This window comes from Strix aluco, chromosome 19 (genome assembly GCF_031877795.1).
Source record: "Strix aluco isolate bStrAlu1 chromosome 19, bStrAlu1.hap1, whole genome shotgun sequence".
In the NCBI taxonomy this organism is placed as follows: domain Eukaryota; kingdom Metazoa; phylum Chordata; class Aves; order Strigiformes; family Strigidae; genus Strix; species Strix aluco.
Window position 1 is genome coordinate 8860129 of NC_133949.1, and position 17322 is coordinate 8877450.

At 40.9% G+C, this 17322-nt stretch overlaps 1 protein-coding gene across 6 annotated transcripts in view; it reads left to right on the top strand.

Annotated features, from left to right (window-relative positions):
• CUX1 (cut like homeobox 1) overlaps nucleotides 1-17322 on the top strand; it is a 284858-nt gene that overhangs the window by 216706 nt on the left and 50830 nt on the right. For 3 of the 6 annotated variants that reach the window (XM_074845464.1, XM_074845465.1, XM_074845467.1), the window contains 2 exons: nucleotides 431-596; nucleotides 1243-1299. The exons of 2 other annotated variants lie outside the window; for them this stretch is intronic. In XM_074845464.1, the coding sequence (XP_074701565.1) occupies nucleotides 431-596; nucleotides 1243-1299 (223 nt within the window). The remainder of the gene's footprint in view (nucleotides 1-430; nucleotides 597-1242; nucleotides 1300-17322) is intronic. One more of the 6 variants, XM_074845466.1, reaches the window with a different exon arrangement.

The window sequence follows — 17322 nt, forward strand, 5'->3', positions numbered from 1 at the left end:
CATACAAAAAAAAATCAACCAAATATAGGCCTAGTCTCAAAAGTCCCAATTATTTTTGTTTGAGAACAAAATACATGCCAATCATTTCCTGTTTTATCTGCCTGTGTGTGCCTGGACTCTGTGTTTTTCCTGTTAGAACTGATGAAACTATTTGACACAAAATATGAAAAGCATGCAAATCTCGCACCATCCGTCTGCCGTTTGTGCTGCCGCTCTGTTCCTGCAGGAAAAAACCCACGGTCCAGAAGGAAACCACGGCAGGAGAAAAGCATTTCCATCAATTACCTACAGATGTCATTTTGCAGTTTTACTAATTGTCCCTATAAAACCCACTTGAGCGGTATAACAGTAAAGGAGACCAAAGTGACTTCAATTACCCCCCTTCCACATCAAATGTGTTAACGTGCCGTTCTTGGTTGCTTCACTTCAGGTATTGGGGCTGTCCCAAGGAAGTGTCAGTGACATGCTCTCCAGGCCAAAGCCATGGAGCAAATTGACCCAAAAAGGCCGAGAACCATTTATTCGTATGCAGCTCTGGTTGAATGGTGAGCTGGGACAGTGTGTCCTGCCTGCACAAGGGCAGCAACAAGGACAAGGTAATTAAAATTCCACTATGTTGTTTGAGTTGAGGAGGAGGAAATCTTTTTTTTTTTTTTTTTAAATTTGCAGTAAGCAAGACTTGCACCCGGTGCTAGTCCAGGAGTTACTGGAAGTGGCAGCATCCACCCTCGCAGCCCAGCCGGCCCCTAGGGGGACGCACTGGGACTGTTTACGAACGAAGCACTCGTTTATGTGTAATTGATAAGCAGCAGTTATCAAGTTCCTCATTAGGATGATATTATCTAGGCCTGAATATGATACGTAATTCCAAAAATTTTGGCCAAAGAGCTGGAAGATCTTGTGCGCTGTTTTCTAGGGTTGCATAGGGGATTTTTATTGTTCCTAGGAGAGTATCGATTGCTTTCTCTGGAGGTGAGCTAGAACAACTAAGCTTTAAAGGGGGAACGCTGTGTTGCAATTACGCTTTTATTGTGGCACTCTCTTATCCTAATACCTATTGATACAGAAAGGCCAGACTAGAGTTTGGCCTCGGTTGTACCCTTATAATGCCACTGACTTAAATGAGCAGCGTGCCCTTGCAGAGATCAGCACTTTGCTATTTGTTGAGCCTGCTTACTGTTTAGTTTGTGGTTTGGCATCTCCTTTTATTGTTCCCTGATTTTCCTCTCCTCTCTTATCTAGTCCTTCACTCTGTGACATCATTACAGGATTCCCTACAGCAGGGATGTGCAAGCTCAGGTAATCAGCTGGTTTCAATGATTTGCTCTGAAATAATTCTCTGTGCTTTTGTTACATTTCTTTTGCTTTGATGCTGAGAGGTTTCTCGCGTTTTGTTGTATCATACAGGAGTCCCTTCAATTTTTTTTTATTAACACAGTTAATTCCTCGTTCTCTCCTTGTTGCTATGGCAGATGTAGGGAGTACACATATTTAGCTGCATATATTAGGTAAAGAGACTCTGTCTGATCTTAGAGATCATTGGCTCTGTAGGGTTTTTTTTACCATAGTTCAGCTTATCAACTTGACATGTGACAATGGCTGTAAAACAAGCCTTTCGTTTGTAATGTGATCTACATACTCCAGCTGCCTTACTTGCTGGCATATTTTTTTGCCACTTCCATTTGCACAAAATCTGCTTTGTTAATTTGAAGGTGGGGAAAAGACCACGTTATGTCTTTCTTTTTCAAGCTTCGTTAAATATTCCAAGACGACCTTTTTTTCTCCCTCCCCTTTCCATTCGCAAAAAAGCAGATGCAGCAAAGATGAGTGTCAGAGAGAAGTGAATTGCTAAAGGTTTTATAAGATGGCCACAGTATAGGAAGGAGCCTGGAACAGAACAGCTGTGTTCCTGCTGTTAGATACCAAACTCTACCCACACAAACTTTTTACCAGTGATATGCCTAACTGATGTAAGCTACTCAGGCTATTTTGTACTCTAGAAAAATACTTGTGCCCTTCTCTGTACTTACAGCCTGTGCCCTGTATTGGAGAATTACTGCGCTTCAGGATACAGAGAAGGATGAGTTGTGCTTGTCTTCCACCTTTCTGCCTTTCTGAAACACTTCTTTTTCAGGAGCTTAGAGGGTTTATTCTGAGTATCCCAACCAAACTGCTTTTTTCTCTCTATACTGAGAAACTATTTTGCATTCTAAAAGATTTTACTAGAAGAAAATCTGTGATGATATTCAGTCCACGTTTTTCTTAAGAAAAACAGTTGAAAATAAATAGATAAAAGCAAAAAAAAACCAATGCCCCTGGTAAAAACAAGCCATGAAAACAAAACCAAAATGGGAAAAAATTATTTTGCAATCATACAGCTATTGTTACTTATAGCCAAGCATTTAGCGAACATGGAAATTTCCTGCCACATTTTATACCCTGCTGTTCATTAAACGCGTGCCATTGACTACTTTTTTGTGGCATCGATACTGTGCAAGAGTAACTGTTACAGTTACAAACGCCTAAGACAGCATGGAAAATATGAGTAATTAATTGTAGCCATTTTAAGAGAAATTTGAAATCAGAGGAGCTGAGAAAAGGCTGCATTGTTATTGCTAATCATCATATTTATGACTAGCTGTAATTATAAAAGATTGAAAGACAAGCCCATAGTATTAAAATCCGACCACCTTATGGATTCCCGTGAGGATCGCTGGTAGCTGAAAGTGATTTCCTTCAGGAAGTTCAGTTTTGCTGCCGTGGTATTTTGCTCCCCTCCCACACTCCCAATCTCATTTGTCAGTTCCTGCCCTTGAGCTAATATTTTGTGAGGTGACACGTTCCTATCAGCTAATAAAATCATATTATTGATGATCACCCTCCTTTCCTTAAAGCAGACTTACAAATGAGAAAATGGGCTCGTGCCCTTTTCTTCTTCCTTTCGGATGATTAAAAATAAAATTGTTGTACAAGACATTCTTTTCTTGGTGCCTTTCTCTGTATAAAGGAATAAGGAAGGTTGTGGCACCGCACAGAACAAAAGAGTGAAACCAAGTTATTTGAATGAGGAAGGGCAGTTTGGTAATTTTCTTTTATTAGCAGCTGTTCTGTAATTAAAAGCGCAGCAAACAGTTTGGAAAAGGTAATAATAATTATGCATTTGTGAAAGATCCTCCACTCCAGGGCAGGAAAAAAAAAAGACAGCTCCAATTTTCTGGTCTTCTGAGACATTTCCCAGGAAAATCAAGGCAGAAAAGGTTGCATACTTGTAATTTTAAAACAGAAATTAATCAGAACAATTTTGAAATGAGAAGAGGTCTGGAGCCTTTTCCATGTAATATAATTGGCTTGCAACTTGTTGAATGCATGAAGGGAAAGAAGTGAAATTAAACTAATACATTCAGTGGCTCCTGAGTGCTTTGCCAAGAAGGTCTTCAGTGTACAGAGTGTCAACATGCATAGTAACGTCTCAAACTTTTATTAGCTGTGAGTATTTTCATTACCGTTTGGCACTATTCTATCAAACTAGCAAGATTTTCTGGATTTCTGACCCAGTTAGTTACACTTCTAGATCATAAGGTTTTGATTAACACCTCATTCATGAAAATCTGTTCTTCTGTCCGGTAATTTTCCATTGTCACACGTGGACAGATGGACCCATCAGTCTTTTCTATGTGGGAATGAATGGATAAGCATTAGAGAGAGAGAGAGAGAGAGAGAGAGCGAGCAAAGTGAAGCCAGGCTTGTTTTTCTTCTTTGAAAGCTATATTTATGAATCTTGAAAAAACGCAGTCTATACCAAAATTAAAACCAGATATATATCTGTATTTTCAGCCTGTGACCTTTCATCAAGGCTTTGATGATTTTGTGCAACGTTCAGTGAAGGTGTTTTACACAAAAATGGTGTCTGTACCCTAGGTGGTCAAAAATAGTAGCACTGTGCCTTTTCTAACATTTTTTCTGTGTATTTCTTTCCACCTAAATGCTCTAATGCCCTTGGGTAAATCTGCCTTTTTAATGATTTATGTGTCAAAAGCACGGACCAAATCACATGGAAAAAAAAAAAGTTGAATTAGTGTCACCCAACTGCATGAGCGTTTTTTCATGATGAATTTGGCCCTTATTTAGTTGCATTACTGATGATCAGAGCTGGGTTGGGTTTGGACAGTAGCCATGTGCCAGAAGAAGGTTTATGTGCTTGGGTATTTTTCTAAATACTTGTACTGTATATAGCTCTTATTAGTTTGTTTTATTTTGGGGTCTTATGTCTTTACTGAGCATCTCTATGACATTAAGACAAAGTTTCTTTTTTGATGCTGTTGATTTCATAGCTACTCCCAGGAAAGCTGAATTTTTATTCACTTTTGTATTTATCCTCTGTGAAGGACATACACTCTCTATATACTACATTAAAGACTTGCAAATACTCAGTGGGAAAAAGACGTGCCTTTTTGGTATGTGTTTCTGTAAGGGTCGTCTTATGACCTAATGTGGAAATCTTCATTTGCCGATACAGCTGCGGGTGATCTCAGGGGATTTTGAATTTCCCTTTTGTTTGTCTTCCTTTCTGGGTATCATCCATCATTCCTAACCTCATGCTGCTTAGCAATAGTAACACTCATGGGAGTTGAAGAAAGGATTATAGCAGCATAAAATGGGGAGCTAATTAGAGCTTGTTTCAAAATCAGAATCTAGCTTGAGATAATTGCATATATCTGGTGATTTAAAAACCCGAGATCTACTGTATTTAGATCAACTAAAATATGCATAAAAGCTTTATTTTCAAAATAAAACCTTTGTAACAACAGGGAGATTACTTCTTATCATCCCTTGGGAAAAAAAATCTGGAAAAAGATCAGAATGCAATCTATGGTTTAGTTAGGATATTAACAGACATGTGGAATGGTGACAAACCCAGGTATCCATTGTATTTTTATTTATGTAATAGGTATTCCAGTAATATTTTTCAGTGCAGAAGCTGCTGAGTGGGCAGGTAGTTAACTGTGTACTGGGTAGATCTTCCCATTTACCTAATAGCAGAAGGATGCTGTCACATTGACTGCTCTGAGAGAAACAAAGTGGGGAGAGAGTGTATTTCAGACTTGCAGTCCATATTCAGGATTACCGTCCTGATGCACTTATGGGAAGAGCTCACTAGCCACGTGGTGGCAATGGAGAAGTTCTTACATTTTTCTGTGGTTCATGATTAGTTCTTTCATTGTACTGTTTTGTTTTAGCCTGGCAGAGCTGTCCCATACGGTGCTGCAGAGCGCAATTGGGATTAGCACGTGGAGAGCTGAATCCTTAGTACCCTGAGATCACACAAGGGATCAGTCCAGCCTTCCCAAATTCGAGCTACTTTTTGTTGTGGAATCAAAAAGGAGGGAATGTTTTGCAGTCATTTGCCAGCATTCCAGGTTAATAAAATTGCATGACCTGAAATGTTTGTTGCTAATGCAGTCTATAAAATGGAAGCGAAGGGAGATGACACGACTTTTACTAGCTGAGTAGCTGGACTGCAGGAATTCTTTGCATGGTTTATGGTTGATGACCAGTTTTTAAGTCTTTGCATTTGGTTCAGAAGGTTGTCTCCTTTTGTGCTAGGTGGAAATGTATTTTTAAAATTCAGAGCTGAACAACTAAGTCAGCCAAACAGTTATCTTCATGCTAACCCTGAAGCACACTGGTGCGTATTGGTGAAGTTTCCACATTCTTTCTGTGTGGCTTGAGATTGCGGCTCTGAAGCAGTTGGCTGTGGCTGTCTTGATTTCAAACCATAGGATATCAGTTGGCTTCTCATAAGGGCAGCTGTTGTAGTCTGTCTGTAATGTGTGTGATCATATTCTGTGCCATTTCCCTGACATTTGGACCATGAAAAACCTTCCTGGCAGCCTTTCTGTTATCAATAAAGCTGGGAGAATCACTGTCAAGGCACCTTACTGGGACCTGGGAATGCAGCGTGAAGTCAGCGTTTCAAGTTCGCTCTTAATATAACAGTGGCTATCCTTGCTGGCCATCATCTGGTCATTTCTGCCTCTTGCCTAGGTCTGTCCTCCCCAGGCTGTCTTGCATGGCCGTGGTCCTTTGTCCGTCAGCAATTCTTTGCACAGGATATTTGTAGAGAAATTCCTGTTCTAGTTGTATTCGTCTCTGTCCATTGAACCACACATTGATTAAACTTGCAGAAGATGACTCCATCCTCATCGTGGTCATAGCTTTACTGTTATAAAAGTGCTAAAGTAAAATATATAATCATAGAGTGAACACTGTTTTCTAGGTAGATATTCCTTGCAGCTGAATTACAATGACAAAGCACTGACACACTTCTCATATTAATACAGCAAAGAGGAGACTCGTGCTGGATTCTGAAGACAAATTTAATTCACTCTGAAATGCTGCTATGAGTTCGTAGCATTCATTTTGGAGAAGTTACCCAGTCAAGTTGCAGCTATGTTTTATTTCTGTGGTTGATTTGGGAATGTGGGTCCTTTACAGTCACTCCCCTTTGGTGTGTGGGAAAAGATCTCCAAGCAAGGAGCTCGTATGCAGCTCTGCAGTAGCATTTAGCCAGGCACACATTCTCAAAGCCTTTCATTTTTTAACATTAGAATTAATGAATGAATATATTTTTTAAGCTGTATGAAAAAAAAAACCTTCCTGCCCATTATTGCTGCTATACTTCTCAGGTAGTTTATAGGAGTACTACTTAGCATAATAGTTGGTAAAAAGTGGATGTAGGTTGTGAATACGTGCTTCCCCTGTAACTTCAGCATCAATCTGAGCATGGAACGTCCTTGCACTCCCTTCAGGCCTTGTTTAAAGAAACCATGGCCGTTGAATACTAGAGCTCTGTAAATTCCACTGTTCATCATTTCATTATTTATTACTTCATTTCATTAATTACCAGCATCTTCTTTCCCTCCGCTTGCTCATTCGGAGATGAGCAGCTTCCTTTGGGGAGGGGGCCCACGTTACCTCCCCTCCCTGCTTCCAGGCACGGGGGGCTTCTCCTGCCAGCTGCTAACCACAGAGGAGCCGGGTGGAAAATGATGAGCTGATACGTTACAAAGCCAAATATAAAAATAACTGGAGCAGCACTGAAACACGAGCGAGGCCGTCGCAGTCGTGCTGCGGCGCGGGAAGGCCGGGCAGCTCCGGGGCGGGTCAGGTGATGGCCAGGATCTGTCCCCCGTGGGCTGGCAGCTGTGGAAGAGGTCGGAAAGGCTCTTCTCCGAAGGGAGCAGATATTTTTCTGTTGGTAATAGGAGGCTCTGGCAGCTGGCAGAAGCTCACATTGGTCTTCTGCTTGCTTGTGGGAAAAGGAGGGGGCTGCATGTCCAGCCCCCGTGGCCACGTGGCTGCCATCGGTGGGATGGAGATAGCGGTCGTGCCCTCGGCCATCCCCGGGCAACAGCCCAGCCACTGCTCAGCAAATTACAAAATGCTCCTCCACTGGATGAAAATTACCTTGCTTTCAATTCAAAGAACAGATAATGGGCTATTTTCCTCCCAAAATACTGGGAAAAAGGTGTGCTAGCACCGAACGCACGGGTTGTTACTCCCGTCTTATAATGGGGATAAAGCTACGAGGCAGCTGTCTTCTCCACCAAGTAGCTCTGAAACAAGATAATAAACAGCCTGTTAGACTCTAACAACAAAATCCTGTTCTGATTATAGACTCATATATTACTTGATAGCAAATCATTCCCAAGAAGAAAAAAACAGAAAATTACCAGTAAATTAATATCTTCTGAGTTACCTTCTAGCCTCTTCTTTGCATTAGGGTGTGAGAAAAACTGATGAATTTGTCTCACCTAATTTGATGGGTATTGGAGGTTTTTAAATTTGCCAGCAGCCATCCAGAGAAACAGCAAATGAAAGAATCCAGTGATTATTTTAAATCTGATGAGAAATACAACTTGCATTGAAAACAAAGTAAAATGGATTTAAGATCACATTTAAATAAAAGTGAAAACAGAAAAATACCGAATTAAAAAGCCTAATGAAAGGCAGAAATATAATGACAACAAGAAGTGTAAAATTAGGCCTGATACTACATGTCCCATATTTATATTTGTCAAAGATATTGGTGATGGCAACTTAAAAGATACTTCTTTGGCTGTATCTATAATGCCCTGTAGTGGTGTTGAAGAGAGTGATTGTTCCCCAGAATAATTCAGGCACTGTTTGATACTATGTATTGGCAAAACCTGGGCTTGGCAGAATATCCCCATGTTGCTGTCTGTGCTCAGGGTCTCTCTGATGAGACTGTTCCCAGACAGTAAGCTGCTGTGGAGAGTAACATTGTCCTCGCAGGGTATCCTCACCAGCTCTCCTAGCAGGTAGCCCAGCCCCGCATCAAGACCTACCCAAAACATCCTTCCCCATCATGCGGCGTGAGATGGTCCCCTCTGGTGTCTTCTCCTGAGACATCCCCCCTTCCTTTTTGCTTGCCAAAGGGAGGTTGGGATGGGTGCAGGGGGTGGGAGCTGCCCCCTCCAGCTCCTCTCTACCTGGTTTGCACCCATGGAGGAGGTGTGAAATTAGCTGCAGTGTAACTACGGTTCTGGTTTAGGTTTGTTTCTGTCTTTTACCCCTCTGGAACTTGGGTCCTAAAAATAGTGCAAGTTTGAACTGGCAGATGTTTCATTTGTCCTTTACGAGAGGACCAAAATTAGCTTCTCATTTGGCACCTAAATAAAGCAACTTAACTGCCTTTATGCGAACTTTGCAATTACTGTCTATTGAAGTTGCAACATTTTGTTGTGTTTGATGGGGAAGGGTATTATGTAAGCAATACCAGCACCTAAAAAGCCACCAGACCTTGAAAGAGAGAGGACGAACAAGACCGAGCCCAACTGTTTTGTTTTGGGGTTTTGGTTTTGGTTTTTTTTTTTTTTTACTTTTTCTGATCTGAGGCAGGTGGGTTTTTTCCTAATAAAGGTTTCATTAAAAAAAAAAAAGGCAAAAGTAACTTGGAAATGCTCAGAGAGCTGTCTGTTGTAAAGGTAAAAAAAAAAAACAAACAAACAAACAAAAAAAAAACACCAAACCAAAAATCTAATAAAAGGACAGCAATGGTTTCTCTAATTTTCAGAGAAAAATCTGCACAGAATGCCTGAAGCTGGGTTAGCAGTGGGACTCCCCAGGGGCAACAGAAAGATGTTATAATCAATTACCACATCATAACACTGATGTATGATAATTACTGAGTGTTCCTCCTGAGATAGTGCAGCATTTGGCTGGGATGCGGCTCTTTCATGGTCCACTGCCTGATTAATATGCAAATAATAGGCTGATTGCATGATGAATGCAGAAAATGAGTTCGCTGATAACGTGAGCACCGAAGCGGGAAGATGATAAATTACTTTTACTGACTGTCCTACATTAAGTACCCTTTCTCAACAATTTTATCACAAATTAAGTAAAGCAGTATGGAGAGATTATGAGGATGTGTAAAATAATGTACCTTAATAGCTTTTATAATATTGTTGCGTACAATGTAAATGTCATTTTGTTTCAGTACTTTAGCCGGTACTCCTCCCGAAGAGGAGTGCATTTAGTACAGCAATGTTCAGGGTCGCTCTTCAACTGCTTCTTTCTAAGAGGAAGAACAACCCACTGTGCTGCGGATGTTAGATGGGACTTCTCTGTTGGGGAGGGAAGGCAGCATTAGCCTCGGATCCATCCCCTATGGATCTTGCCCATAGCAAATGAGTGTCCACATTGTTTAGTGGGAGAGATACGTTTAAATGCAGTGCACATATACATTTTGCTTCATACTCTTGTCCGGAGCAAACAAGAGGTTAAAATCTCGAAGGAAGATATAGAAATACCTTCATACTCAGGCTTACAACAGAGGAGGACAACAAACGCTCATAAACATGGTAACACGTTAAAGTTAGTCTCTAAACACAAAGTCAGCAGGTCAACAAAGAGACCCTAAACTGCAGCAGAACCTCTAAAAGCTCTGACTGTGTTTTCCAAAAGGTATTGTGCATGCCTTTGTTTTGATTATACTAAAAATATAACTATGTGAGGTTGTGGCATCTTGATTGATTACTTTCAGACATATTTGTTTTAATATTCAGAAAATCCTTAATAAAGCTTCTGCACACAAGCTGGTTTAATAATAAGGTTATTGAAAATACTTTCCAGCAGTTATTTCTAAATATTGACTTCTAAGTTAGGGAAACACAGAAAAATCTGAATATTAAATAAAGATTAGCAGAGTAGAACAATATCGTTTAAAGCAGGCCGTGATTTTGCCATTAATCACCTAATTTAAAATCTGAATTCTTTTTAGAAAGGGTTTTTTAACAGTTTAAAGATGATATATAAAAACAAAAAATGTATTCAGCGCTCTTCAATGCAAAGACCCTACTTTTGGCTGAAGAAGCTATGCGTGAGCAGGTAGGCATTTGAGGAGATTCTCCCTGCGTGCTTGCTGTGTTGTTTACCTCTTCCACAGGACATCCACTTTTGGCCAATGAGACCAGGAAGGGATTGGGACTGTTGGCCTGACCCGAACATTGCTCTGATGTTTCCAACTGTGTGTCTACATCCACTTGAAAAAAAATCCATTTTTTTTTCCCTTCATTTGTTGTAAAATAGTGCTTAAATACGTGGCTGTGTTCATGCTTCCTTGTAGGCCATTTCAAAAATGTTCCCTAAAGAAGCTTATCGGCAAGTTTTATCAGGTGGTGTGATTGTATCAGGGGCTGGTTGGTGTGTGTTCCAAAGTCTGGTAGATCTCAGTGCAACTTTTCATTTTAATTGATAACTCCAGTTGGATCTTTCTGCCCAAGATTCTGGACATCCTGGCTGTTCAGACTGCCCTTCGTAGCGATCTGTACTCCCCCTCCGAGCCCATCCACACAGCAGCAGGCAGCCAAGTGCCAGAGTCCTCCTAACTCAGTAGAAGTTTGATGGTTTGAGTTTGTGCAGCCTTAGAGTTGTCCAGCTCTCTGTGACGTTGCTCAGCCGTTCCTCCTGTACGAGTACCTGGATTTGCTTCCCCGCATCCAGGTGCAGCATGGTGTGTGTATTGTGCAGGACAGAACTTTTCAGCTGGTGAGGCATTTTTCATTAATGGGACACAACAGAGAGCAATAAGGCACTTGCTGACACAAGGTGTGGGCTCAAGGGGTGTGTGTAAAGGGCTGCAAGTGTTCACCAGCCAGGACATTCAGCGATGCCTTCCTGCAACAACCAGACAAAGAGGGGTGAGGCCCAGGTGGTGGCACTGGCATATTCCACGTGGCAAAGGCTCTTTGAGAGGCAGGAACAGGGAGGAAAATCTGACCCAATAAAAGCTTGTGAGCTGAGCAGGACGGTCCCCTGCTCTGGGTCCTCGCTGCATGCTATCCAGACTGAGCAGGCGTGGATCACACAGCAGCTAGACAAGCCTTTGGTTATAAAGTTGGGTGGCCGTTGTTGTTCTGCAAGCAACATTTAACTCAAGGCTGCACTAGGACTTTCCTCGTTATGCTAACACTGAGACTGACATAAAAGATCATCGTTTTGCTAATGGACTAGTACTGCAAATGAGATCAGGAAAGAAATCCAGATTCCTGGTCTTAATCCCTTCCACTCACACTGTGTTGCAGGTGTGTGGCGGCAGGTGGCTGTTTTTCAAATCTGGTTCACAGATTTGGTTCTCCAAGAACTTGGGACAGCACAATTGTGGTTCAATGTCAGGCAAACACGGAGGTAAAGGATGGAGCCAGGACAGGAATCCCTTAAACCGATACCGATGCTAGTTCTTGGCTATGAGAAGTTGCAGTCTTAATGTAGGTTTGGGCACAATAGTGGGATTTCCAAGACTGTCTGAGGCATTTGTGGTTGCACATTCATTGAAAGGAGAATTGGTTGCCTAACTTCTCTGAGTGCTTTTACATGTTCAGCTGTAAACTCTCTTCATGAGTCTATCACCAGCTTACTTGCTGTTTTCTGAACTTCACCTGATTTCTCCAGCTTCTCGTTTCTAGAATGGCTGGAGACATCCTTTTTTAATACAAGCACAGAGCTAATTATTGAAAATGCAATGTAAAATTGCAGCAAAACACTGTAATCCTCCAGTTTATTCCAGGTACTTCTAACACTCACCTTCATCATTCAGATAGTTTTACGTGCTCCTGTCATTTAACATATATACAGAATGGGGACCTTTATTTTTAGTATTGCCTCAGTAAGTTCAGAGTTAACCAAAGCTGGTTTCTTCCTCATTCAGTGCAGACATGCATACATCTGCACACTTTCCTAAAGGGGTTTTCTTTGGGTCCCTCCCCCCATCCACATAAAATTTTCCTCTGAGCCAAGACCCAAAATAACACTTTCCCCAAAGTTATAACATTTGCAAAACAAACAAACAAAATCTCCACAGTCATAGTGGAAATCTATAATCATAACTATAGCAAGTGCTTGCAACTCTAACTGCATGTACCTACATACTTTGCATCATTATATGTGCACTCTCTAGGGAGGTTTGTATACTCCCTGCGTATAACTGTGGGAGTTTATAACTGTAGGGAGGATCGTATTTTCATAAGCCACATTAATTTGCAAATTGTGAATAGGCAAGGTTCACTCACTTAAAGTAAATCCACCAAAACCACTACCTGTGAGAAAGTGTTCAGTTTTCATGGGTATTTTCTTTTAATTAGTCAGAAGAGGGATGTATTGCAGTGCTGTTCCACAAATGCTGATCAGGTTTATTACATAGTTCAAACTTGCACTCCACGACTGTTAGCGAGGAGAGTTGTTATGATGCTTTAAAAGATCCTGCAAAGACAGACGTTGCTAAAGGTAAAATTAGATAGGAAGTCAGCGGGAAAAAAATCTCTCCCTGAAATTTTCAGGCCCTGAGAAACAGAAGAACGAGGTTGTCCTGAGGATGTTGCTATTGATCAGCTGGGTGATCAGGTCGTGATTCTCAGGACAACATGCTCCAGTTTTTTGGTCTACAGATTGGATACAATGGGTAGCCTCATCATCAGGGGAAAACAGAAACTAATCCAGTCCCAGTATGAGACACTTTGATCTCAGGCAACCTGCCAGGTCTGTTGTTGTCCATTAACTCATCTGCACAAGGAGGTAAATGCAGGCCCTGAAGTAGCAAATGCTCTTTTAAGACGTTGCCGAGAAATCTCCTGTCCACATTTGTCTGCTTTCATCTTCCCTACTAATTTGCCGTAAAGGGAATGAGCAGAGCACGGGATGCTTCATTGCCTCCCTGCTCCACTGTGCGCAGGACGTGGCAGTTCTCTCTGTTCCTCGATCAGGAACTTTGAATTTGACTGGTTTGGCATAGACCTGAAGCCCGAGCTTTGGACATTACGAAAAGTGGTGCATCAAACCAAGCGCCGGTTAAATCATGTTTGGGTTCTTGTCGGAATGTCACAGAGTACCCTGTCATTTTGTTTTAGCAACTTGTCCTTCCAAATGCGCAGTTCGCCTTATGGCATGCCAGCAGTAAAAATGTCACTTACAATAATTACTTTTTGGTGAAAATGCTTGCTGACTTCCTACCTTCAAGCTGTTTTTTACACAGTGGGGAGATAATAAGAAATGACTTTATCCTGACTGCTCAAATGAACACTAAATGGAATTTAGGTTATTATTACTGCAGATAGAGGTCTGTGTATTGAAATTTAAATAGTGGATCAGATAAACTACAGAGATTTGTCTCTGAAAATTAGAGTGGATCTGCTTTTTCAATCCACTTCGCTCTGAAAGTTAAGGCAGCTGTTGTCTGCCTGCTGTCTTTAGAAAATAATATTTTTCATAATCCTTTTAGAGGCCCCTGATTACCTTCTATGTTTTGCATGGTCTTCCTCAACTTCTCCATGTTGGGTACCTCGTTCCTCATGAGTCCTTTTGCAGCTTATTAGGTAAGCTTCTGTTGGCAACAAAGGTTGGGCAGTTTATTCTCCCTGCAGTTCCTGAGCTGCAAAATTACAGAGAGCTCTTCACAGACAGGTGAGAGTGCTGGGAGGAAAGGCTCGGAGTGTTGAGTTTGTGTTTTATGCTTGCGAATTCAGATGCTCTTGTTCAAATCTTTGCTCTGAACTTTTGATTTGCAAGTGCATGCAAAATCAGTGTGCTGCCATGGTTGAAGGAGTTGAGGCAGGGTTTGAGCAAAAGTGGCAAACCTGCAACTCTCAAAATATGTACAAGAAATTCCACTGGAGGAATCTACCCGTGCTGGCAGACAGCAGCGTGATGCCTCTGGGACTGGTGAAACCATATCCATGTCTCAACGCTGCTCCGTCATCTAGATACCTCTATTGCAGGGGATAGATCCAGGACTGGTGTCAGTTCATGTAGACATCTGTAATTTTCTGGGGAGGTTGTAGGAGGTGTCACCTGCAAGTCTTTGCAGTGTCCTGAGGTGTCCTGAGCTTCGGAAGGAGGATCCAGGTGAGGTGTGCTGTGGATCTGAGCTGTACCCCTGCTTTTCTATGGAGAGCCACGTTAGATTACTTCCTGTGCTTGGAAGAGTTCCTCTACATCACAAAAGTAGTCCTTTTTGACCAGTACAATTTTACAGAATATAATTAAATGTCTCTGACTGCTGAGTGATGCTGAGGAGGGCTGCAGTAGGGGGGAGCCCAGTGCAGCCTGTGGGTTGTTACACCCTGCAGGGATTTTGTCACCTTACGATGGCAGAACATGATCAGACCTCATAGAGGAGTGTGTTGGGCTGATACTGTGTTGGGGGAAGTGTTTTCAGGTAATTTGCAGGCCACTGGTGGGCTAATGATAGTCCAAAATGTTCTACAGCCAGTGATCAAGCAATTCAGGACCCAGGGTCCAGTACTGGGGACCTGACCCCAGCATGGGGGTGAGAAATCTTGTAGTTGGAGAAGAATAAGAAAATCTAATATTAAATTCAGGAAAACTGCCGCAACCAATGAACTGAGACTGCAACTCTGTTTTCAGACTTTCTCAGATTTTTTAAAACACTGTTATGATAGAAGCTATGGGGAAGGTGTAGAGGACGGATGGGACAGAAGCATCACTGGCTTCATCCATTGTGCTAAGGAATGCAAGACCACAAAAGATTTTCTGTGTTCATATAGTTAAGGCAAGGTCAATTTGTTACAGTTCTCCACCAGTTTTGTAAAATGCTCAGACAGACCTTAGTCCTATATACTAAATTGTTTGCAGAGTTTGTACAGTTTCTTAACTGGTAACTGCTGAGGCGTGGGGAGGGGAATGGGCAAGCTGTGATGACGGTTTGGGGTTTTGTTGCAGTAAGATGGTCATTCAAGCAGCAATTTTATATTGGGAAAATAGTATTTTAAAAGAAAACAGAAGGTATTTGTACAATTTTGACTTTGTTTCCATTCATTTATATATCTTCATTTTTCATTATACTTCCCTCTCTGGTATTGTAGTAGGAAAAAACAAAACTGAAGAATTTCTGGACTTAAGAATAAGGACCATGTGTTCTGCCAGGGGAGTTCCCAAGTACGACTCTCTAGCATTTGCAAACTGCATCAGATATATTTGTCTTTATGAAGACACATTTGCCTTCAAAGACTTGAACACCTACCTTCACTGTATGGTCATGGGTCTCTCTTAGCTGTTTTCATCAACTGTGAAATAGCCAGTGTTGGTGTTTCAGTTGTCTTCGTGTTTTAGCTATGAATGGAGGCCAGTTGCACTTGCCAAATATTTCAGATTGCTGGCCCATTTATGCAGACATCATTTCCTAATGCTTGATTTGCATTTGATTATTATTTTCTATGCTGCATATTTGAATGTGCTTTTAAAAATTGAAAGTGCCTAACTTCCCTCTACCCCAGACATATATTTTGAATTAGTAATGTAAAAAGTGCGTGGTAGAGCCTTTGTCCTTTCATGACTCAGTTATACTTGCAGCTTTAGGAGATTTGGATCACTTAACGCATTTGTGGTGTATTTGAATCTTTAATGACATTACTCAACATCAACCCGTAATTGTGCAAAAGTTAGACCAGTTTCCCGATCATTTAAAATTGTCATGTTGAACTGTGTCTTTATCACATGCTTGGAAGCTAATGGACACCATCTTTCCACCAAGTTAGTTTGGGAAGACCCTGTTTCTCCCATCCTCTGTAAAGCACAAGGCCTGTCTGATGTCTTTGGCTACCTGAGACTTAAAAATATCCCAGCTTCTGCAGTGTCGTTATCACTGGTGATGCTCTTGGTCTTTCCAGCTCTTCTAGCACCCTGTTTTTGAAGCTTTTGGGCTTTTGCTTCAGGTTTTAAACTGGGTACAGGCTGTTGGAAAGTAAAACGCAACACCCCTTCGGTACAGCAAAGTTTATCTGGAATTTATTAACGTAACTTCATCAATAAATGGTGATTGCAGGGTTTGCAGGTTGTGCAGCCTACCATAATGCAGTTTTACATTCATATTGACAAAATGATCTCTTCCTCACTAAATACAAACATGTAAACGTTTGGTGAACATCACTTACTCATAGGAAACTGGATCACTCTTGAGTTAGTGCTCTTCTTCAGTGAAGTCCGGGGTTAGAAAAGCAGAACACGTTTTAAAGAAATAAGCTTTCAACGTATTATTTTCATTGGAAATGTTCAATTGCTACTTTTGAAATCTAAATACGTGTTTTTCGGATGTCCTGAATTTGTTTCTTTGTCCTTTAAGGAACTTCACAGAAATGAATACAGACAAATTATTTCATAAAACATGTGAAATGGCTGTGGATTGACAGTTAAATCTGTAATAGTGAATACATTCAATTTTCCCCTTTGTTCTGTCAGCAGTCACTTGTACTCTAAATGTCTATTTAATTTTTTAAGTAGATTAAGGGGGAATATTTGCATTATTTGATTATTGAATTGACTTTTCCAAATAATGGATCTTTTCCTCAAATATTTATGTGATATTGAAAATGTTTTTCCATAAGGGAAAAATGCTAAAAATGATGGGGGAACATATTTTGAGTTATTTGTAGTGTATGCGCATAATGCCTCATCTGAAATCACTATACATTTGCCTTTCGTTGGGGGGAAGAAAAAAGCAGTTTGTCATCTGTACTGCCTTCCAAAATTAGATTCAGATAATCCTACCTTTTTGAGTAAATAAGAGCAGATTGGTCTTAAAAATGAAATTCAAGCATGCTCTTGATATGTGATATAAAAAATAAATAAGCTAATATGTGAGCAACATAGAGCATTTCGGTGATAGATGATAATATAGATTATCTTTGTTGTTTACATAATTAGGCTGGGCAGGGAAAGGAGAGGGAGAAGGAAGCATTAGTAAATGCTTTTGTTTAGTCCTGTGTGGTTGGGGGTTTTTTATTTTGG